The following is a 23254-nucleotide window of genomic DNA, read 5'->3' as shown; positions in this document are numbered from 1 at the left end:
GGTCGAATCCGACGCCATTGAAAAGAAAATCTCATCGAATTCAGGTTCTTCGAAAATCATTTTTCGTTCTTCTGGTTTCCAGTCACCGGGGATTCCCAAAAACTAAATATGCAGGATCGACGATATGCTCCATGTCATGGTAGGATCTAAGAACATCTCGCTCCTCGCTGTTTTTCAGTTGAACGATAGAGAGCTCCTAGCTTTCCTACGCGACATTGGTCGTACGATTTCGACCAAGCGCACCGCCAATACAGCCCTCCGGGTCGGATACCCCGAGTGATTTTCCGAAGAGAACGCCCTGAATCCAACGGTGTCATCTCGAAATATGATCGAGCACCCGCATCGCTTCGACGGCTGAGGTTTGCTCTTATCGAATCGAGAACCCCTCGTCGAGGTCGCGCGAGTCTTATTGAGAAATCATTGTTCTGTCATCTAGTCTTCTTTTCTCAGGTTCAATACGATGACTCGGAGTAGGACTCCCATGATGAATAGAATTATCGTCAGAACAATGGAAGCGGCGATGATCTGATTTCCGGTAGGTTTTGCAGCTTCAGCGGAAGCGTCCATCGTTGACTTCTGATGTCGAGATGTCTTGGCCTTACCCGTCCGAGGTTTCGCGACTGACTGGGCCGACACCTTCCGGCCGTCAGCGTTGTGGGGATGTGTTTCGGTATGGAGTGAGACGGCGGCGTGAGAGGCGTCGAGCGTCTTTGAGGAGTCCGGCGCGACCATTTCGTTGTTTGAAGGGAACACTTCTGCATCGCAGAGTATTGGGAGGATCTCAAGCTCCTGTGAATTGCGGTCCTACCGCAAATCCTTCGCAGGGAATGGATGTAGATGGAATGCGGTCTGCATTGAAAACTCCGGCAAGGAAAAATAACGGCTTTATTACACAGATCACATAGTCCCCCCTCGGGAGCTACTCTCATTCTTTCTGTTTGTAAACAGCGACGGTGGCCATATCTTTCTTCTGGATGAATACGTTCCTGTAAGGCGGAGAAACTGAAGTTTGGATAAAGAAATACAGGAATGGAGGCCGAGCTTGCAGAGTCTTGAGGTGAGTTCTCATACCCGGAACACGCAGAGATGAAATCGCAAGGGGTGGTTGTCACACCCTGCGAAGAAGAAGATTTCCTAGAGGGTATCGAATCAAGATCTTCATAGTCACTCACAGTTTTTCTGTTTCCAATTGAATCGTCGGTGTGCTTCGCATATCGAGCTGTTTCGCCAGTTCGCACATCTGTGTTATGACTCCGGCAGCTTGGGAAGGAACTTTTCCTCTCACTGGGAGGGGAAAATGATGTAATTCCATCGCAGAGAATTCGTTAAGGGTCCCGGGAGAGTGGTCATAGAGTGGTCATAAGGATATGTCACGCGCAGTTCAATGACTGTTGTCTCACTGCTGGCTCACCTTGTACAGGAAACCCATCGTTATCGGCGCAAACCACGGCCACCACGCCGTCCTGCCTCGATCTGCAATGGTTACCGATAGGTCAATCATACGGGCAGGGGAAAACGATATCGATCTACGGTGAGAACATCATCTGTCGCACACTCACGCTTCCTCCATGGACTTTATAAGCGAGTTCTCCATGGTTCTCTACTCTGAGAATCTTATCACCCTCGCTCGTTGGTTCCAGTGCCGCTACTTTGGTGGAGACTCGGGATTCGGGAGTAGAATTATTCGGAGGAGGCATTCAAACTGACAACATATTATCCTCGATCAGCTGATTCAAGCGACCGCAGCGCCCCTGGTAAACAGCGCCAGTCGTCGTTCTCCGGGCTCGATGACCGAAGTGTAGGCCGCGTCGGAGGAGGGGCGATCTTTTGGGAAAAAAATGAAATAGGCTGAGCAACAACAGCCTTGAATCCCTCAGGAAGGGAAAGTCTCCCCCAGTGATTACGGAGCCTGCGCAGGAGGGTCATGATTCCGGTCGGAATTCCAGCGCGCGGCTCACGCTACCGATTCTCTTTCCACTATGATATTTTTTGAGAAAGAGCTCCTCAGCGATTGTTGGCGACGACGTCATTGAAGACGACACCGAATATATTTGCCCTCGGTTCCGTGCGTGCGCCACCCTTCACGGCAAACTATAGATCCGTAGTTCAGTCACGAACATGTCGCGCGGGTTCGACATAATACTATTCGGTGCGACGGGTGTCACCGGTGAGTTTGACTCTGAGAAGATTCGATCATGATTGAGGATTCCGTGGAGGCAGATGAGGAATCAAGGCATCGGCAACCTAAGACTTTCGGGACGACCCCATCGAAGAAGTGGTCGTTCCCGGGCTGGTGATCAGGAATCCGTCTCCTCTCCCAGACGAGCAGAACATCCAGATATTCGCAGTTTTATTCCACAGAATCTTATCACAGATATTACTCAGCCCGCGTTCGTTGAACAGAGACTTTCCAGCCTCATGATAGTTCTGGCTCTTGCTATTGCCTCAGCCGGCTGCAGGAAGGTGTCTCGTTCTAAATTGAGGATAAATGCGTGAAGTGTCGGAGTCTTGCATGCCCTTTCCGACAGCAAACTACTGCCGCAGAAGATTCGGAGAACCCTGTTCCGAGGATTCCGACCTTAACGGCTTTCCAAGCGCAGGCGGCTCCCCTAGGAGTTGAGTTGTCATCTAGTCAATCGCGGCTCTCACCTAGACCAGGAGGAGGAAGTTGCTCGACTAGCGTCAGAGAAAGTCATTCTCCCGACGCGGACAGTCCTCAATCGTGATTCTTTCTGATTGGATGGAATTCGATCGAGCGATGTTGGAGGAGGGTATGAGGGACTGGAACTTCTGACAGCCGGCCCTCGGGAACGTGCGATACTCGGTCAAATATTGAGACCGCTCCAGACTCTGAGTGCCAAATCATCGATGAGAGCACGCGAAATCGAAAGCGAGGCATTGTAGACTCGAGACTGAAAGTTTGATTCGGTTCTGATTGGAGACTAGATTCCGTTCGATTCTCGGTATGGAAAAGCGGCATGGTCCTAGAATTGCAAGGATTAGGGGTTCAAGAAATTACTCGAACCGGAAAACGTGGGGAATAAAACGCCCGACATTTTCCCTGACGTGACTTTGATTCCGCGGCACATTCTAAGACGGTATATTTGGACCAATAATCTGCAATCTCTAGAGCATTCGTGTTGCGGTCCATGGCGCTGTCGATCGTCCGCGATGACTGAGCATTACGGCAAAGAAGTTCGCGGGAGCAAAGTCCCAGAATTGAAACCGTCCTGGATCGGAATGGGCTTTCTCCTGCACCGCGGTAGATTCTCACGATTCATGATCCCGGGGCTGACATCTATTTTCCTTGGAAATCGACCCGACTGCCTCGAGACCAGATCGATTCAGATACAAGATATCGAACGATTATCAGGAACTTCATTCATCAATCTTACAAGGGACGCTCCCCAATGGCTCCCTCGATCGCGAATCCGTGTGGACCACGAGCCACGATCCAAGACTGATACGACCTGGATTCTGCTAATTTCTTCTCTCGTGAGGCTCAATCGTAACGAGATCTGCAGACTTGAATTATGAAAACTAATCGAGCACCAATTTACATGCTCCCAGGTCGCTACACGCTCGAGGCCCTGTATAAGGCGTGTCAGCAAGAGAAGTTGTCGTTCGCTGTGGCTGGACGGAACGAGGGTCGTCTCAACGAAGCTCTCGAGGTATCCGTCATTTCCTTTTAATTCTTAGTCTAATTATTGTCAACCGTCGATAGACGGAAGCAAATTAGTGTTGATTAGTCCCATTCTGAATGATTGGCGACCGGCAACACTGAACCAAGTCTGCTTCATGCTACTCGAAGAGAGTATCGACTCGATAACATGATTCGGAAATTATCGCAAGTCGGACTTGAGGGTCGCGATGATGATGCAGCTCTGACTGCATCATAAACTGACTCTTCTGATTCTTCCGATGTGAATTCCGCAATTATACGGTTCTCCGAATTCCTTCCAGGAAGTGGCAAAATGGTTGGGAAAGGACCCCAAGGGTTTCTCCGCGGAAGTGCCGAAAGTCATCGCGAACACATCCGATCAAGAGTCCCTAAGGAAAATGGCTAGACAGTGCCGTATCGTCGTGAACACCGTCGGTCCGTACCGCTTCTACGGGGAAGCCGTAGTCTCGGCTTGTGTCGAAGAAGGCACGAATCACGTTGATGTCAGCGGCGAACCTGCTTTCATCGAATCCATGCAGCTGAAATATCACGAGCTAGCCAAAGCCAAAAGTGAATATATCATCAGCTCAGTCTTGCCGCGAGACATGAGAAAAACGATCTCGATGATGAATTGCTCTACTACTAGTATCATTCTTGGAATTATCACTCAGGCCTGGGGAAAATTCATTTTTGTTGTGGTCTAGAAGGAAAAATCCTTGTTGTAGATGTCTACATCGTCTCCGCCTGCGGCTTCGATTCCATCCCGTGCGACACATTGATCAGTTTCACAAAGGAAAACTTCCGAGGTAGACTAAATTCCATCGAAACGTTCCTGACATTCCGGAGCCCGAAGGGAGGTGCAACCAATACAGGCACGTGGAACAGTCTAATTCAGGGAGTAGCTAATCGAGGGGAACTCCCGGCCCTGCGCAAGAAAACGGCCGAAGTTCTCTTCCCAACGAAGCCAGAGAAACCGAAATTCAAGCTCGATAGCCGGTCAGTATCGAGGGGCTCCTCTGAAATCAGAAGTCTCCAACAATGTCCTATGCACCGGATTCTTTCTCTAATCGACTGAGAGGTTATGCTTTGTCTTTGCAGCGGCCTAGTATCTACCACCGCAGTAGCTAAGGGCTACAGCCTACCTTTCCCCGGCAGCGACCGTCCAGTAGCGTTGACCTCTGAGCGATTCCGCGTACAAGTAGACCCGAACTACAAAGCAGTCCAAGTTCAGACCTACTTCCAGATGCCGAGTCTCCTATCCGTGTTTCTGCTCAGTCTTGGAGCGGCACTGTTTTTGATTATGACTCAGTTCTCGCGCGGAAGAAGCCTCCTCTCGAAGTATCCGCATGTGTTTTCTTTCGGCTTTTTCCGGGAGGGTGGAGCAACTCGCGACCAACTCGAAGATCGCACGTTCAGAACTTACGCTCTAGGCAAGGGCTGGCACGCTGACGACGATGAGAGCAAACCTCCGACAAGGAAAATAGTTTGCGCCATCGACGGTCCCGATCCTGGATATATTGGAACCGGAAGGATGCTCGTAACTAGCGCCGTGTGCATCCTGAAGGAGAGCACGGTGATGCCTTCCAGGTGAGTGATCAGAAGCCTCGTTATATCATCCGTCGTCTGGATGCATTGCGGAAGATTTGGGGTTGTGCAGTAGGCATAGATGGCTCAGCGCAACCGATGTCGACAGAGAAGGCGCTTCTGTTTATTTTCCATTTCCTCGAATCAGTCTACGTCGGATGCAGTTTGAGTCCATGCTATCTCGAAAAAGGTTTCCGCCAATTGTCCCACTCTCGTCATAGATTGAGTCGATCTTCTCCATTTCAGCGGAGGCTGCATACCTCCGGGCTTCGCCTTCGAGAAAACTACGCTGCGACGTCGACTCGAGGACGTCGGCTTCAAATTCACTGTTAAAAGTTCGGAATGAAATGAGTTTTCGACGGCAGAGAGGTGCTTCGAGATCAGTTCAATCCTATGAGTAGATCCAACTTGGTAATCGGCTGGGTCCCGCAGAGAGGACAAGGAAGCTGAGCTCCGCGGACCTAGAACGTACCCAGGACGAGACGTAGCTGCTTCGGGAACTGCTCTCCGCTTCGAAAGAATAAACCGAATTTATCCAATGCTTTTCGAAAATCCGTGCGGTCTCTCCTACTCAGTTCTTCGACCGCAAATTCGCTCTTGTCTCGTGAGCGGCATACGCGGAGACGCCCGCGCCCATCCGATGGGAACTTACACACGGGGCGTGAAGTCAGAGCTTGGGTCATCAAGGACGCGTTGTAGGCTTTCTGAAGTTTCGAAAACGGAGTGGTGTTTCCATTCTCGCGTCATTTTTTCTTCAGCTCTCCTTTGGACAGCTTCCTCGAGCATTTCTTCCGACGGCCGTCTCGGATAAGCCATATTAGGTGTCCCGAGTCCGTTGATTATGTCCGTTAGAGACCGGAGCAGGTCACACAAGCAGAACGGTCTCCCCACAAACCGCTCTGATCTCCTATCGGCGTAGTTTCGACTTCAATTACAGAGCCTCGCACAGTGGGAGGGTATCCTCCTTTCCGGAACAACGAGGCTGTTCTCTCTCTCTTCCATTATGGTTTGACAACTCTCAGCTGATCGAGAGCTTGAACTACATTCGGGTGCTCGGTGCTAGAGTTCTGGACACTAAGTGGAGGATCACAGCGAGGAATTGTTCCGGGAAGGGAACCGTTTCGAGGATTCTTTTTCCAATCGAAGATGGTCAGCGAATAGTGGAGCATGTTGCTACACAATGCCACTTCGAGCCGTTACAGTTATTTTAGAGGTGAGTCAAGATGATTGAACCGACGCTTCGGACTCCGGAATTACACGGCCCACTGAATGAGATTGCGCAGGATTTCTAAGTTACATAATGAGATCCGTTGATGGGGATCCCATCTGGAAGGATTCAAATGGCCGAGATCTGCAACACGGCATTCGTCAGCAGCAGAGGCTGGCAACACGGAAACTAAGCGACTGACGCTTGTCCTTGGGGGGGGGGTTTCAAGCGACGCCGAGGTCCCTTTCCGATAAGCAGCGTGGCGAGTTCACTAGCAAGCGGGTTGGATTCCATTATCACAATCCACAAGTCCGGATATTCCTACCACTAGCTTTCAAAAGAACCCACCCATGATGAGTTGAGATCAGTGTAAATTCCGCAAGATTTCGAAATACTCCACTCTCCCGAGAAGCGACATTGTTCTCCCAGTGAGTCTCTACCTGGCGTCATGGACTGGCTGCCCTTGAGAGTTTCCGTGAACTAAAGATCATTCTCGCCACCCCCATATGAATGAAGCTGACAACGACGTGACGCCCACGTAAAGGCGGAGTCGCTCGATGAATCATCGCGAGGTGCGATTTCACAATATTTGCAATGTTAGCTCCAGACCTGCATCACACACTCCTTTTCCTAGTGTGCGTAAGCTCAGCAGGCGCGTCTCGCACGGCGTGTAGAGGTGAGGCTCTGACCGCACTTGACAGAGACCTCAATCACCACAGCCTGATGAAAGCTTTGTCTCGTCTTTATCCATCACGCTACAGTCGTGTTTCCGATGCATAACCCCTCCTGGGGAGTCCTCATCCGAAACAAAGAAGTAATCATTATGCCCGGTTGCGACGATGCGGAATAAGTCTGAAGAGGGTATATCGTATAAGCATTCGACGGCGATCGCGGAGGCTTCAAGCCTCGCTGAAGAGATATTATACCGATTCAGGCGATGTAAGACCCAAAATCGTGAGGCGATACTACATCAGCTCGTTTTTCGATCTCTCAGTGTACACATTTCGAAACGCGGAACCAGAATAAAAACAACTATAACTATGTCTGAACCCATGGGTCCGTCTGACCCATTATCCGTAGCAGCCAGAGCTCTCCCATGAGAGAGACTCGTCCTGACATCGCAGCGCTTCCTCTGTTCGAGCTCATCCGATGTGACTGACGGCAATTAAGAGAGCCCTTGCACCAGACTTGCGGCTACTTGGTCGTCGGTCCGCTACTTCCCAACGAAATCACTTGTCTCTTCTCTCGGAAAGAGACATCGCAGCCGTTCATTTGGTCTGTTCCACACAGAGGACTCTTCCATGCGTTCTGCTCGATATGTTCTCGCGTATTTCAAGCACATCTTCGTATCGCTGTGACAAGGAGCTCAGTGAGCAAGGTAAAGGATCCACATCGTCACGCGGTACTGTCGAGTGGGAGGAACTTCCATCACATCCGCAATGGAAGAGGCTGGTCTGCTCCGCGTCCGGGACTGTGATCTTGACGGTCCCCCCCCCTATAATTGTAGGAATCGAATCGTATGCCGGCGTCCGAATGACTCTACATTATCCACCTGGAGTTTCTCTAAGGAATCGATCTTCATTCCAGATTTCGAGTCGAAGGAACAGATCGATTCCCTCGTGGATAAATTCCGGCAGTCATCGCTGCTCAAGAAAGACAAAGATCTGAAGCGATCGAAATCTAAGAAGAGTAAATCATTGCGATTAAGACCTACCCGAGAGGACCCGAAGCCAGAGCGACCCACATGTCAGGGACTCACACTGCGATTCATGAAGAAGGTTAATTTGATGAGCGTTTTCAATATTTTGAACAGGAAGGCCTCCGATGAATAGATTTGACGAGCGAGCGACCTTCAAACGCATCGCGCCTGTGGCATCTTCCTTCGGGATGTCTTATCGAGGAATCCGGGTTTCGATTGCCGTGGAGATCTCCGGGGAGCTTTGCCGAAGCCGGGAAATCTCGAGGTGAAGACTGAAACCGGCTTAGACTTCGCGATTGCACTGTTTATTGTGAACGAAATTTATGGTTTTCAACCTCTTCTAATGACGACGCCAGATTTCGCTGAGCCACTGCTGGCCAGTGAGTGAGCATGAGGCTCTCATCGGAACGTGTGAGCCTTCGACGCTCGAAATCGCTTTATGTTTCTTGTTCTCGACTGCTCAGAGAGCCGCACTGTTGTCAGTACGATCGAATCAGGTCACTGCTCTTCGAGAGCAGTCATCGATCTTCTCATTCCTCCACGAAACATCTTCATCCCTCGTCGAATGTCTGTACAGCCCAGTTGCAGAAAACACATCGATCGCACATGCTGGGTTCAATCAGCCGACGAGTTCTCGTGAGGGCAAAGCTTATGAGGTTCCCCCTTGTTTCCAAATATTTCAGGACGAGGGCAATTATCGCATGAGAGAAGATCGAGTCCTCGGGATTGAATCACGAGTTTGGACTATTCCAGGTGTTCCTTTCGGAATCGGTCAAAGTCTCGTCGAAAGAGGAACAGCTCCCTGCTTACCTCGATAACGATTTCATCATGAAGTGTCTGGTTTGGCACAACATTCTCCGCTCTCGGCATCAGGCCAAACCTCTGCGGTTGTCGTTCGATCTTTGTCACGAAGCTCAGAAGCTAGCGAATGAGATCGCGCACACCGATCGCATCTCCTACCAACCCAGATCCTCTTCGAAAGATTTCAGTGAGAATCTCTACGTCAAGTATCAGCCTCTCTTATTGGTCGACTCCCAGATGGACGTCACCGGTGAGTTCCTCTTCTGATCGATAGTGATCTTCATACTCCAATATTGGAAGGATAATTTCACCGTGAAGTCTTCCAGCCAAAGAAGTCACCAAACATTGGTATCATCGAGGAGTTCGAAAGTACGACCACTCTCTGAACCCGGACGTGCTACACACGCAGGGGAATAATTTCACCCAGATGGTCTGGCGATCGTCGCGGAATCTAGGAATTGGGAAGGCACGATCGATCCAGAACGAGGCCAAGGTACTCTAGACGATCTAATACCAATTGCGTATGGATGTCAGAATATCTGGCGAAAGATTCTTCTCGACCCCGAGTCCTGCTCCTCGCACTCAACATCTGAACGAATCGTCCACCCAGGTGATTGTTGTCGCTCTTTACCAGCCTCGAGGGAATCTTGCGGGACAGTTTGTCGACAACGTCAGACCTGAGATCCGGGAACCGACGACGCCGCATGATTCCGAGGACGATGAACCTTAGGCAACCCATCACCTGGATGATGATCTCAGACGCTCGTCCCCGCTCTGTCCCGTATGGTCATTGAGAGTCGATTCGATTCTCCCATGCACATGTCTGTATTGTACATACGATCTCGTCAAAATAAAGGTCGGGGTCATTCAGTAGCGGGGAAAAATGTATAATCCAGTCATAAGATTTATTGATTACTTATCCATTCGAGATTTAGAGGCACCTCCAACTTTGGATGTTCTCTCATGAGGAAGAATGTAGCTGTTCGGAAAATCGGAATCACTTCGCCAAAAAGGCAATACTGATGTGTGGAGCGATGGACTCCGCGCAACGAAGAGTATTCCTTAATCGATTCCACGGCAAGAACCGTGCTCCTCTCTTTCGCTCAGGAATGTGCATATGAGATAAGCTCTCCGAGAACTTCATGTGGGTCTCCGGGTGGGAACCGTTGACTGAATCCAGATTGAGGCCGACTCTCCAATGTCAGTTGAACTCATCTCCAGATGGGCCCCAACGTCCCTCAATTCATCCGAGGATCCGTTCAGTGAAAACGCTTGGAGTCCAGTCCCTGTATTCGGGTGTATAGCTTCGTGGGCTGTGAGTTGGCTTCCCTCTCCGTTTTGAGAGGGAAGGGCGATGTGGGGTCGCAGCAGACGAACCCCGAGTTCACCCCACCAAGCTGAGCAACCCCGGAGTTGTGAGTGAACACTCCAGAGCGCATATTCGACGTCAGCTCGGCCCCTCAAGTAAGTTTTTTAGATCTCAGTCTCGAACGGCGGCTCCCGGTGGATTGGGAGTCCCCCGTTTGCATCTTCCACCGGCACGTGTTCGGATATGGAGCCGGTTCGTTTACGAAACCTTCAGTTCCCGCGGAAACACATTCAGTGACCGCTTCCCAACTTGAAGCAGAGCGACTTGTTTTCCTCCTGAAAGATGCGGAAGATATATCCATTTACTGTAAGGAGCCGTTTGAAGCCCCTGGTTCCAAATGAGTGTGCGGGCCAAGATGGAGGATGCAGATTTTAGCGGGATGACCCTCCTTAAACATTACTACCTTTGCGCCGAAATGGGTGCTAGAGTAGCTGCCAGATGGTTGGGATGCTACTTACTGCAATGCTCTTAGAGTTTTCCGTGGTGCATCTCACCGCACGATTCGTTCGTTGTCGAGGTTCCAGCCAGGATGGGCTCTGGCTATTCTGGGAACCTACACCCTTCTGAGTCATGGGTGCTCCAGAGCCTGGAGAGACCTCGATGTTCGTGACAGCGTGATTCCTGGGGTTGCCTCTTTTCCCCCAGACGATTGCTCGTTGCGAATGAAATACTCCCTTCAGCCAGAAATACCGCCCGATATGTTCATTAATTCCTTATTATGGCTGCATGTTTTGCGATTCCTCTGGAGCACTCTTCTTATAGCGAGGGTGCCTCTCGGGAATCGAACTCTGCTGAATGGGCGTCCAGCGGTTCAAAAGATCCTTTCAGCGGAAGACGTATTTTCACGGAACGATGCGTGTCATGATCTCAGGGAGCCCCCGAAAGACCTCTCATCCGACGTCTCTTTTCGCTTGACTTACGGGCAGCGGCGGATTCACGAATCTGCCGCCTCCAGGCTTAATCAGAATCGCCGCCCTGATACTACTCATCTGGGAATGAATCCCGATTCTTCTCGGCGCTTGCACCAAGTTTTTGAGATTTCTTTTCTATCCCACAAAAAGCCTAAGGATCCGTAGACTTGGAAATTGTCTCCACTTATTCATTCGACCCCAGAAGAGGAAAAATAAGAGTTCCTTTTCAAAATGGTTGATCGGGTATGCTCTCAGGGATCACCCAAGAAATTATGACTCGCTGTTCGTTTTGAGACGACTCCCCGCCGTTAATCTGGCAGCTTCAAGCTCATTGACAGGGTTGACGTCCTCGTCCCGGTCTGGAATGATTTCACTGAGTGAGTTGTCGAGGATCACAGAACCTCCAACCAGAATTCCGCCGCCCCCTTATAACTGCCGCCCCAGTCTGTAGCCTACTAAGCCTACTGGGTAAATCCGTCACTGCTTACGGGAATCACTTTTCTCTGTTTCTGCTCTCGGATGCTCTCTTTCCGCAATTTTCAAAGGAACTGGAGGTGCGAAACTGTGTCCTGAAAACAACAAAGACGAGGAAAAGTTCAGATTGTCAACGGAGACAGCGGAGAATGTTTTCATTGGGTCGGCCGAGCAACAATCCTGCACTCGTGGCAAAGCAATGAGTCAGACACCTGCATTGTCGGGGATCTCCCGTTCGTACACACGATTTCGCGGAGCTATCGATGTGGCAAATTGGCTTGGGGAAAAACTCTCCCGAGACTTCACCGGGAGCCATGAGCGCTCCCACCCGCACGATGAACTACACGAGATAGTCGGCCAAACTAATATCCTGCGATGAGCGTCTCGGGAAGCTTGATGGGATCTCAAGATGTGTCACTCGTCCTGACTGGAAAGGGGTTCATTGTCGATAGGAATTCGCAAGGAGCGATGGAGCCTGTGCTGTTCGGGCCATAACCACCAAATACCCCACGATATTCGAGAATAATGGAAGAAGGGTCCCGAGGATCCTGGAATCGGCCTTGACCTCTTCGTTCGGCGAACACCCGAGCCAAACTCTCAAAGCGGTGAGGCGCGAGATCGGTTACAACTTCGTTTGATCCTTCTCAACGTTCGCCAACTAGGATTCCTGTGCTTCCGGCGGTCCTCGCGGAACGTGTCGAGGTGTTTAGAGCAACGATAAATCTTCGCTCGACCGAGAGTGGAAGCGGCATTGTTGAGCGGCGCTTCAACTCCACCGCAATGTCTACCCCGTCGCTCGCGTTGTTGGTCAGCCGCCACCCGCCTGCTCGCTTGCTGCCGGTGACTGGTATGCGGTGGGACACGTGACTGCTCGGACTTCAGAACGTGGAATGTTTACACAAGAGCGATTTCCTCGCCGGGCATCGTCCACGGGATTGTCATCCCGGGCTCGTCGGCATGTTCTTTCCCGAACAATTATGCTATCAAAACCTGAGCCTTCCCCGGAGGTGCTCAGCCCCCGATTCAAGCTGGTCATCTTGCTCCACAGGGTCACGAATGCTTGTGGACGATTCGCAAAACTCCCCATCAATGGATGTTGCTTGTTCCAGAAGAGAGTCAGGAAACACGGCATCAGTGTCCGAGGTGCCCCACTAGAGGCTCCGACAAGAGCTTCTCTCTCTGATGTCGATGACGTGAACCATTCTCCTTACCAGTTCGTGAAGCCGAAATCGGGAGAAACTATCTCACGGATATTCATGAGGACATAATCGTTGTGTAACGAGTCCGGCTTCCGCAGAGGCAATAATGCCCAATCTGTCGTGTCTCAAACGTTCACGTGGAAGCCAGGCGCTTACGGGGGAATCGATGGAAAAATTCGGAAGCCCTGCAACAATTCAAGCGTAATTATCTGCCAGCCGGCTGCTGCGCGGGGGAGGTCTGGCTCGACATGGGGCGGCTCAGGTTTTAAAGACGACAGCGCGAGGCGTGATCACAGCGTGAAATTCGGACAAGAGAATGAAGTCTTGAGCACTTCTTTCTTGGGGATATGGTTCACTAGCCGTTACCGTCGGAGATGTTTTGTTTTGTTTCATTTTCGAAAAAGGATTCTCCCGAGAAAAAGTTGGTACATCCTAAATCTCTCTCGCAATTCGAGCCATTTCTGAAGCTGGGGAGAATTCTTGGTTGAAGGGAATCGGGGGCCGGTGCAACGATTCCCTCGACCGCAATCCTCATCAACATTTACCCGTTCCGCGTCACCGTATGAATTATGTATTTTCGCACTTCTACGGTGCAAAGTCGATCTGTTCGCTGTGATGGAGCTCAGTGATCATCAAACTGCTTCTGAAAGCAGGAGGCCCCTTGCATCATCGCAATAATTAGCTGTTTGGAGAGTTTTCGGGAAGCAGCGGATTTCGGGGGAGCTCATCCACTCTCCGTTTTTATGCGCGCTCTGCCTGGCGTCCCCGAGAGTTTTTTTTCCGCCGTCAGGATAGCCGATGCCGCATTCTCTATGCGTCTGGTGTCAAGAAGACGTGGTGCCAGGCGCGATCTTCGAAACAACAAAATCTATGAAACTCAATAATCTTCGCTGTTTCCATTTTTCTCAACACTTCAAAGCCGGGGTGGAACGTGGAACCAAGCGTCTGTTTCCTGTCTACTTCTGTTTCAAACGGAACAACTACTGAAGAAATTCGTCGATATTTCATTCCTCGTTTACCGAATCATCTCTTCGACGGCGTTACGAAAACGGAACGTTTCACTCGTACCTTTCTGCTCGCGCGTCTCCGGCGGAAGGAGAAGCGAGCGGACCAATTGTAAAATATGATACTCTCGCAATTGGTCACTGATTCAGTCGTTTGCACACTCGTTTTTGTCTGTTTGACGTGTTCCGTAGTTAACACGCGAAACGGATCATGGAACACACACACAATTCCATCCCTACGCCGGCCGCTCGGAGGGAAGAAAACGAAGAAATCAGAAGTGAGGAGGCGCAGAACCAAGTGGCGTGAGTGGATCGTTTTACAAATGCCAGACAATCGTAGGGGCAGCAAATAGCTCATCAAGTGATCGACCTTCCCTGAATTTGACGGAGGTTTGCTTCTTACAAAATGTTTATTTTAACGTTCGACTACTCTCCGCCTCTAGATAAGATGGGGGCCGACAGACACGTATTTCCTCTCGAGGTCGGAAAAGGCGGGTGCTGCTTTCCTGAACTTCGCATCTTTCTCGTGTCAGATCCATCGCACCTTCCCGAGGCAATTCGTTCCGCTCCTGTCACAGAGGTTATGTCGTACGACTCAGCGACACGGGACACATCTCGAGTGTAATTCACGCCTTCAGCCCTTAAGCCCGTGGGCTGATCTCGAACGCGATTCCGAAGTTACGGCACAGGTGGGACTGAACGAGATAGAATCGTCCCGTCAGTAAGGAAACGTCGCGCTCGGTCGGTGTAGAGGAAGCACGGGTAGTCATGTGACTTCCTGAGTTTTTATTCATCCTGCGCCGTCGATTGCTCAAGGAGCATCAAGATTTCTTCGTGGTGGGTGAGCAGAATGCTTGATGCCCTCCATTCCTAGCGGAGTCGAACGTAATCTCGGAATTTTCGATACGTCCGATGGCAATCGCATGCTAGACTCCGCACATGTCCGATGTGGATCAGTGTATACGCGGTGCTCTGAAAAATAAAGAAATCGACTTAGGACTGGAGCCGCCCAGCGCTCGACAAACTCCAGTGGAGCGGTTCGCTATGCGATTCACCCTGTGAGTTTCGGTAAAGCGTTTCTTCTAATTTATTTTCAACGAATTCCTCCGGAGAAAGATCCAAATGTGGTCTTCCGACCTGCCCCTCCGCGGCGGCCGTGGTGTTCTTAGTGGTCTTCCTCCATCGCCTGTTCGCGTCTAATTCCGATAGTGTTACGGACTACAGTCGAACGATGGCTATTTTCTTCACGGAATAAAAATGAAGAGAGATGCCCCAAAGTTGGCGTCCTGCATAAGAACGGAGCCAGAGAAGTTGCGTTTGAAGAAGAAGTTGTGTTTCCAGCGATCACTTAATTTAATAGCTGACTTCCTCCCAAGAACGAAGTTGCAGTGGAGCAAGCGCTCGAGCCCCGATGGAAAGTAAAAGGGAAGACGCTCCGGGCTCATTTCTCCCTCGACGCCGGGACTCATAATTACAACAAGCGTCATTATCATGGGACTGATGATGATTATTATTATTAGTATCAGTCTCAGCCCGTCACTGTGGTCGTTGCACAACTTCAAAAAGCTTACGTCAGCTTGAAAATCACCAACATTTCATCTAACACCTCCGAGGTATCCATGTTCTCCCGAAGAACGAGAAGAGGGATTCTAATTACAAAATCGGAAGACTTTCGCCCAAACATGAGCTGTGGACAATAGCGCTCATACAACAAGAGAATTACGGTTTGCGTTGGGATCAACAACCCTTGGAAAAGTGCCCACGACAAGAATAACGAGCTTACCGACAGTTAGACCGCGTGGGTAAACTATCACTCGTACTTGCCGGCGTCTCCTGCTCCGGGGCCCATGCCAGCCGAGGTCCTACGAATATTGAAGACAATGAGCCTTTCGCTCATCACGTTGGTTGGAATCCCAGGAATTCGTTTGGGAGGAGCGTAAATTGCAGGAATATCGCTCGATAGAATCCCACGAGCTTACTAGGCTGATTTGGGAAGGGCGCAGGTTCGGAGCGATTGCGCCACTTTGAATCGACCACATTGGCATCGAGGGGGAAACGAAAGTTGCGGCCCTCCTGAGAATGCCGCGCCACGGCTTCTGCTGATTTCAGTCGACTTCCGGGGTTTATTTCGAAAAACGGACCTCCTGCCAGAGGATGGAAAATCGAAATGCTCTCGGAGAGAGCAGGCTGATCTGCTTTCCGGAGTCCGAAACGGACATGTCGCCTACCCTATTGCGGATTCCGTGATCAAGCAACATATTATATATCCGTCGATTCGAGTCGCTGCCCCTTCTACCCCTGCGGCTTTCGTTTGTTTTCACTGCAGTTCCACTGATCGCGATCCGTTTCGCCAGATTAGCCGACGGCGGATTTCCGGTTTAGAAACCCTCGGAGACCTATCTTCGCGAAAAAACTGGCAATTTGAGTGTATCAAGCAGATTATCGGTGCATCATTCGCAAGGAAACATGAGGAACTTGACAATGCAGCGGATTGGGCCTGGTGGGAAGGTCGGGTCCGACGATGGAGCTACAAAAGCTTGTTTGTTGGATATTATTGACGCCTCCGGTCGAGAGGCGGGATCATTCCCGATGGCAGAGCTGATTGCATGTCAACAATCATTAGTTCACGAGCGAGTCCGGAGCCGTGAATTTTGACTGATCGCATGTCGCTCTGCCGTGAACATGGAAACATCATCCGACCCGGTGGCATTCACCTCATTTGGAACTCTGTTCAGCCGAGGCTCGCCTCAATCAAACACTCCACCACGTTTTATTCATCCGCTTGTTTGCTTTGCCGACGCTTCCTCACATATCGCAACTCCTCCGAACATTGTGATGTAAGCGATGATGAGAGAACCGTCAAGTGTGAGTGATGAGTTATGAGTTTCTTCTACGAATTACAGGCTTTTGAAAACGGTGTCTTAGAAAGTATGCTTTCGTAATTTTCGAGGAACGAGCCAACTCCAGTGGCTGACGAAGCTCAGTCACTTTCATGTCCAGGACGCCGTCGTCCCCTTGTTGCTCCCATCGTCTCGAGCTACTCCGCCTGCCAAGTACGGATATGAGCCGAGCCCCCGGAAACAGAGGCATGAAACCTAAACATCGAAAGCTCAAGATCTATTGGGCCAAAGTCGATCGGATCACTCCGGGAACAAGAGCGCTTGTCCCAAAGGAAATATCGATTCTTCTCACGGAACCGAGCTCGTAGAATTAGTGGAGCTATGTAGAGGTTTCGGTGAAGACGGTAGCGGGAAATCACTGGCCTGCGCTGATTTTAATTCAGCCCATTTGAGTCTATGGTCGCTGGCGACTGACTTCCCATTCTGATTAACGGATGAGAATATAACGAAAGATTGGAACGCTGGCAGATATTCTTCGCCACTCCGCCTAAATCTTATCTTTCAAAAATTCCATCCCTCAGTCAGCTTCTACGTAGATTCCCTTTTCCTTACCGCCCCCGAAATCTAAAACGATCTATCTTCAATGGAGCTTACCCACCAATGAGCTTCTCGACGTTGTTCGTAGCAAAACGTCGCTGGGTGGTCAATAGCTGTGAAGACCGAGAGTGGTTTCCATGGGTGCCAGTCTCGCTCCGGGATAAAGAGTTCCCGAAGATTTCAGCAGACCGATCTGGTGCCTTGCTTTTGCGCCTCAATTCATCGAGGTCTCTTGCGGAGAACGACAGTACTCTCATGAGCTTCGTTGCGACAAGCAACTCCCCTGTCTAGCCCCTATGAAACATCGGATAATCTCCAGAGATTCGGCAATCCTTCCCCCGATTCACGGCGAGAATCGTGGCCGGAAGAATCTTCAAGAATTATTTCTCCGATTGTGAGAGAACTCAAGAAGATTCCCTCTCGACTTCCTTCTTGTCACTCTTGCGGAGCATGAGCAAAGCGTGAGTAGCTGCTCTTGTTAGGCTCTTCGAGCGACGGCTTCCCACGGATGTATTATGACATTCGACCAGTTCCTTGGGTGGTCTTTACTTCATGATGTCGGTCGCTTTCTTTGTCCATGATCCTGGAAACACTCCCCGAATCTGGGCGATAACTAGTTGGATGCTGATGAAGTCAAGCATGAACTCTCCTAGAATTATTAAGAACTCACTTTCCTCGACACGTGATCTTGTAGCCTCTCGAAGCGCATCTTAATAAGTTCCGTTTCGGGAGCTCGAGCCCGCCGGCGCACGGCTGGGTAATTCATCTGTTGACATCGCCGAACGCATCTCAATCTTCTCACCGAAGCGTGCGCGAATCTTTCCATCCGTCAATTCTGGCGAGCGCCGAAAGACCCGCCGTGCCTTAATTGAGGAGTCTATTTGGACACCACAGTGGACGTTAGCCTCTGCGGCGATTGATGAAAAATATACACGGATGCTTATTGAGCTCTGACTGCTCTCTACGGCCAAAACGCTCCCCTATTCGGTCGGGACCCGTCGTGAGTTCAAGTTCTCGTCGTAGGGATAAATCATCGATGGCGAGCCGCGGATCTCGTCAGTCTCGAGGTTTTCTTCAACCTCAGAATTCTCTGCCTCTGAACTCCTCATCCCACGGAGGTATTTATAGAATGAATCTCACGACCAATCAATCGAATCGTAAGCTGTGTCCGATTTTGCAATCGAGTCGAGATGTCAATCAAGACGCCAGCAGACCAGATGAACGAAGCAGCTGAGTGAGTCAAGTTCCAGTTGGCGTTTTTCCCCTCTTTCTCACTTGGCGAACTTTTGTCCGCCCCCGCCATTGGCACCCGGGCTTGGAAGTTGTTGCTGGTGCCCCCTTTCCATTTCGGTGTGTGCGAAGTTATAAAACAAAGACGAAACACCTAGGGCAGCCCGAAACTTGTTCTATATCCTGCTGGCGGGATACCTCACCGCAATCGAAGCGTGCCCGAGCGTGTTCTGAGGCTTCCCCATTGCTCTCCGAACAACTCCAAGTATCACGAACCGTTTCTTGCATCTGGCTCGCTGTGGGACATACTGTTTGTGTTTATCGACCGCTTTTTGAGTCCTTATCCTCGGTATCGCTCTGACGATACCCTGCCGATTGCAAAGCTGGAATACAAGTGCCTCAACGTCCTCTGTGAACTCAAGATGAGGATCGACAACCGGTGAGTGGACGAATTGAACGCTCGTTGTCTGGGTGGTCTAGATTTTTCCTGCGATGCGGATTCCATCGACGAGAGTCTACTTCAGAAAACGGCTGCTTCTCTCGAAGTATGGTCCGGGGAATGGAACTCTGCAGGGGGGCGCTAGGATCCATGCTCTGACAAATAGATTTGAGTCAATGGAAGACCACTCAAGTCCCGGGTGCAATCTGACAGAAAATGTCCGTCGATGCGGGATGCCCCTTGACGCCGATTCGCGCTGGTGTTTGGATGAGATAAGCGTCCGAATATGTACTGGGATTACATTTCCCTTGTGCAAGTTTGTCCTCCGGGTGATGGGGATCTCTCTGAGCGGGCCCCGCTCCAGCCCGGTGCGAATATCAGTTATACCCCGGTCACGGCATGGTGTCTTCTGCGCCAAACAACGTCAAGCCCCCTCAGCCCTCAATGGGATCGCCGGCTGCCGAATTGCGAGGGTACTTTTAGCAGGATCGAGTTCTGCAACTATAGCCGTGGTGTGGTACGCAGCCGCGCTGCAGAATCATTACGTAATAATCGACGATCTCGGAAATGAGAACTCTTTCGAAGAGATAGAAGATCGAAGGATTTTCGACTTCAGCTTCTAGATGGGGAAATCTACGGAAACTTCCTATGATCTTTGTCTGCTTCGCAGCAAAGTGCTCGAAACGCCATCATAGCTTCTGCACCCGAATATTAACGGCCCGCGAGATTTCGGTGAGCCGACGAGTATTTGGGAATTCGAATCAGAAACAAAGCGACCCGACGGATCGGGGTTTGGATACCGGGACTCGAGGTCGAGCGATTCTCTGGAAAGAAATCCTGTCGCATCATCCGTCCGTCGTTTGCGACGGCATCAGGGCCGTGAGAAACGCACTCGATATACCCTTACTAGAACTCCGTCTTGATCTGTCGATATGACTCCATACAATATTTTCACTTCTGCTTAGAAACAGAGCGATACAGAAGATTTATTCTCGGACGATCGGAGCAGATCAACCTGTTCCCATGCTCCCCCTTCGTAATGGCATCAATGAAAGCAAACGTTTGCCTTCTAAACGACCGGAACGAAAGACTCGTTGATGGCGGAGCAATGCTGAATCGAGCTCTTCCGTCGCAGCCTCTCCGTCTCGATTCTCTCTGACAGGAGTTTCGCATGGATCGCGACCGGGGTCTCGGTTTCATTCAAGAGAGCAACTCCCACGATCCGCAATCACCCTTCTTCTCTCCCGACTTTGTGTCACGGAATTCCCACCGGTGTCCATTATTCTCTGCTTAGGCTCCCGTTTCACAGTTTCTAGTTCTCGACTCCTAACACGTCCATTCGGCGTCGCGACTCAGTTGGCTCGTGCAGCTTTCTTGCATTGTCAGAGGCAATGAGCTGGATTTTGGTCGAATTCCCCGAAACCCCTGAGTGAGATACGGAAGAAGATGCGAAGAGAAGTGAAGTTTGATAGTCTAGTTTCCTCCCCTCATGTCGATGTTTGCGACAACTTCGTATTTGTACGACCTTGAGACGTCCTCAAATTCTCGAAACGGTCTGCCTGAGAGCCGCCTTCTTCGATTTGACCTGAGCAGTCGTTCTTATCAACGCAATTAGATGAATCACCACCCAACCGAATCCAATAAAGCACTCGTCCCTATGATCGGACGTCTGCGACAGTCGATGCTCGTGCTTGAACTCGCCCTCTCATTTATTCGCTCTCGTTTGCCGCTCGAACCGTAGGGAACAGTGACAGCTTCGCAAATCGATCGCTCGGGTTCCATGCCGGACACCCGGGCTGTTCCAAGGGTATGAAAAGTCGATGAATTGAATCATCCCCCACACCAACTTTTGAAACCGAGAAAATATCGCCTCAATATTTTGTCCGAGAAAAAATAGCGTCGATCATCCCTTCTCACATCCGTACTTCTCTGAGCGCGAACTCGGGCGGAAAGCCTACTAGTTACCACCGCCTGACGGGGGCCGGATCGATCTATCCACCTCGTTTGGTGATTCTCTCGTGTAAGCCTCGAAACGTCTGATAGCCCCAAAAAAATCATGATCAATCTATGTAAATGCAGTCTGCGAGGATCGAGCGTGGCCTCTCCACGCGAATCCCAGAAGAATGCAATAGGCGAGCAGCAAGTCTCCGTAGAATTACGAGGAGGTATGCGTGAAGCTCATAAATCTATCGGAATCTTCAGGAACATTTATCTATCTCCGAGAGAATCCCTCGTACGAGGAGTCACATGATTCAGATTCCTCGAAGGGGCGTAACGGAAGCAGAATCGTTCCCATCTCAATGAAAGATAGCCTGCTGTGGGTTCGACTATCATCTGTTCTTAGCGAAATGACAAAGCGCATACGACGCTTACGCGTCTTTCCCCACCGTGCAAGCTCGCACAAGTGCAAGCAAGTCTGCAAGTCTGCGTGCAAGTCTGCTGCGCGGCCCGGGCTCCAATGAGAGAAGACACTGCTTGAGGGGTACGTGGATCCTGTGTTCGGTTGAACAATGAAATCGAGCTTCCGGTAAAATAATCGTTAGAGCAGATGTAAAACGAATTTCGGAGAAAAAAACGACGGTTCCGGGGTCCGAGGACCCCTCCCTCGACGGAGTCCTTTACGATGAGTGTAACAAGTTCGTAATTGGCGGATCGCTCTATTTCGGGAAGTCAGGATGGAATGGGATCGTAATAGCTAAACGGAGTCAGGGTGATCCATATCTGGACCGACAGCACTGAGAGCATCACTGGGATATGAAACTTTCTGTTGCTTGTCCCGTCTATCCGATTGCCATTCGAGAGGAATCCCGAGTAAACAGAAACAATAATCAGAAAGATGGTACCGACTCCGCTACTTTTTTGTTTACTTGACGGACGTTCATCCGTGGATAGATGGTTTACATGTTGAGTAGTCAATCGCGAGGGGCGCGCGCCTGTGATACGATTTCGACGAGAGCATCCAATAGGATTAACGCTTGACCTCACTAAGGAGGTGAACAAGCGCTCAGATGAACAGGGGGCTCAAATTCACGTGCTGCTAATGTTGGCGATACAGCCGTCTCGAGGACAAGTGTTCACGAACTCTTCCTCGTCGGTCTTTCTAGTTCCCGGACCGAAGTACGAGCTGGAGCAATGTTCCAAATCCGGGTGCCTCGCTTCCGATTGAGGCTCGCTGTCGAGCTCATGATGCTGATCATTCCCATGATATCAGCCACCTATCATCTGATGCGACGCTCGATGGACGCAGCGGCAAATATTCGCCTCGGTGTAATTGTTGTTCGCTCAAAAGTCGAAAGATAATTCGATTTTTTCCCATCCGCAATCGAGCGGCTCATCAGATAGACGAATACTCACGTAACTTACGCTTGGCCAGCGTTTCTCGCCGCTTACGGCCCAGACCGAGCTGCCGCCACCCAAAAAGTTAAGAGCGAAGATCTTAACCGTGCTATCTGCGGGAATTCTCCCGGTTTGCCTTCCGCAGTGGCGTTTAAGTGCTGGGAGCTTCAACCACTACTTATGGATGGAGGTGTGTAAAAGTGAGTGTGTTGTGATTTCGTATATGAGCCTCGGTGTGAGAGTCGTTCGGTAGCTTCGCTGTCTTTCGCTCGGCCGGCCGACTGCTCACTTGTAGAAGTAGCTACGATCGCTCACCCAGAACTCACACGTAGCTATGTCGGCCGCCAGAAGAGAAAAAACTTCTTCCCCCTCATAAGTTTGTTGTTCATTCTGCTCAAACTGCGCTAACATTAGTTCAGATCGCGGAAGGCGTTGGCGGAGTCTACATCTCCCAGAGCGGCTTTGCGATCGTACTGGAGCAGCAACCAGAGCGAGAGATCGGCGAAGGCGAAGGACATTCGCAAACAGCTGAGTTGTATACCGTACTCGCTCTCCGCTGATCTCCACGCAGATCTTTGCGAAAGCAATCTCGTTTTGAAGGGACTCCCAGGTGTCGAGTGAGAAACAAGTGACCAACTAAGCGCCAACGATGAGATTCGTCGTGATGAGCCCATTCACGGACGTCCCCCCTGGGTAGGCCATTTCATTTTTTTGGAGGAGTAACGGTAATTTTCTGAGACGTCGTCCCTGAGAAAAAAAACGCATTCTCTGGATGTCTCCCGGGTTGAAACACGGTGACTGAATCAGTTACATGTGGGAATTTAAATTACGAGAAAAGATTCCGAGCTAAGTAGACTGAAGCAGAAATGCCGTTTATTTATTTCACTCAAGCTCCGATTCAGT

At 50.5% G+C, this 23254-nt stretch overlaps 3 protein-coding genes across 3 annotated transcripts; 2 read left to right on the top strand and 1 right to left on the bottom strand.

The window, feature by feature from the left end:
• Positions 1–872: 872 nt before the first annotated feature.
• On the bottom strand, positions 873–1737 carry LOC100899027 (ragulator complex protein LAMTOR5 homolog). Its single transcript, XM_003740112.2, has 4 exons — positions 1560–1737; positions 1412–1473; positions 1173–1284; positions 873–986 (listed from the first exon to the last, which is right to left on the bottom strand). Exons 1-4 carry the CDS (start codon positions 1592–1594, stop codon positions 926–928), a joined length of 270 nt encoding a protein of 89 aa, XP_003740160.1. The 5' UTR covers positions 1595–1737; the 3' UTR covers positions 873–925.
• Positions 1738–2007: 270 nt separating this feature from the next.
• LOC100900157 (saccharopine dehydrogenase-like oxidoreductase) lies at positions 2008–5791 on the top strand. The gene is made up of 6 exons (XM_018638226.1): positions 2008–2167; positions 3571–3671; positions 3964–4231; positions 4387–4657; positions 4760–5248; positions 5492–5791. Exons 1-6 carry the CDS (start codon positions 2119–2121, stop codon positions 5589–5591), a joined length of 1278 nt encoding a protein of 425 aa, XP_018493742.1. The 5' UTR covers positions 2008–2118; the 3' UTR covers positions 5592–5791.
• A 621-nt stretch (positions 5792–6412) lies between these two features.
• Positions 6413–9682, top strand: LOC108863709 (repressed by EFG1 protein 1-like). Its single transcript, XM_018638223.1, has 5 exons — positions 6413–6458; positions 8040–8230; positions 8905–9202; positions 9279–9445; positions 9563–9682. Exons 1-5 carry the CDS (start codon positions 6413–6415, stop codon positions 9680–9682), a joined length of 822 nt encoding a protein of 273 aa, XP_018493739.1.
• Positions 9683–23254: the final 13572 nt, after the last annotated feature.

The sequence above is a fragment of the Galendromus occidentalis genome, unplaced genomic scaffold (genome assembly GCF_000255335.2).
Source record: "Galendromus occidentalis unplaced genomic scaffold, Mocc_1.1 scf7180000076735, whole genome shotgun sequence".
Lineage (NCBI taxonomy): Eukaryota > Metazoa > Arthropoda > Arachnida > Mesostigmata > Phytoseiidae > Galendromus > Galendromus occidentalis.
This window is presented reverse-complemented; position numbering and strand designations above follow the sequence as displayed.

Coding starts and splice junctions, on each gene's coding strand:
- LOC100900157 (XM_018638226.1), top strand. CDS start 2,119: ATGTCGCGCGGGTTCGACATAATACTATTCGGTGCGACGGGTGTCACC. Junction 2,168..3,570: donor CGGTGCGACGGGTGTCACCG/GTGAGTTTGACT, acceptor ACATGCTCCCAG/GTCGCTACACGCTCGAGGCC. Junction 3,672..3,963: donor GTCTCAACGAAGCTCTCGAG/GTATCCGTCATT, acceptor AATTCCTTCCAG/GAAGTGGCAAAATGGTTGGG.
- LOC108863709 (XM_018638223.1), top strand. CDS start 6,413: ATGTTGCTACACAATGCCACTTCGAGCCGTTACAGTTATTTTAGAG. Junction 6,459..8,039: donor CCGTTACAGTTATTTTAGAG/GTGAGTCAAGAT, acceptor TCTTCATTCCAG/ATTTCGAGTCGAAGGAACAG. Junction 9,446..9,562: donor CGATCCAGAACGAGGCCAAG/GTACTCTAGACG, acceptor TCGTCCACCCAG/GTGATTGTTGTCGCTCTTTA.
- LOC100899027 (XM_003740112.2), bottom strand. CDS start 1,594: ATGGAGAACTCGCTTATAAAGTCCATGGAGGAAGC. Junction 1,474..1,559: donor ATAAAGTCCATGGAGGAAGC/GTGAGTGTGCGA, acceptor TAACCATTGCAG/ATCGAGGCAGGACGGCGTGG. Junction 1,285..1,411: donor CGATGGGTTTCCTGTACAAG/GTGAGCCAGCAG, acceptor TTCCCCTCCCAG/TGAGAGGAAAAGTTCCTTCC.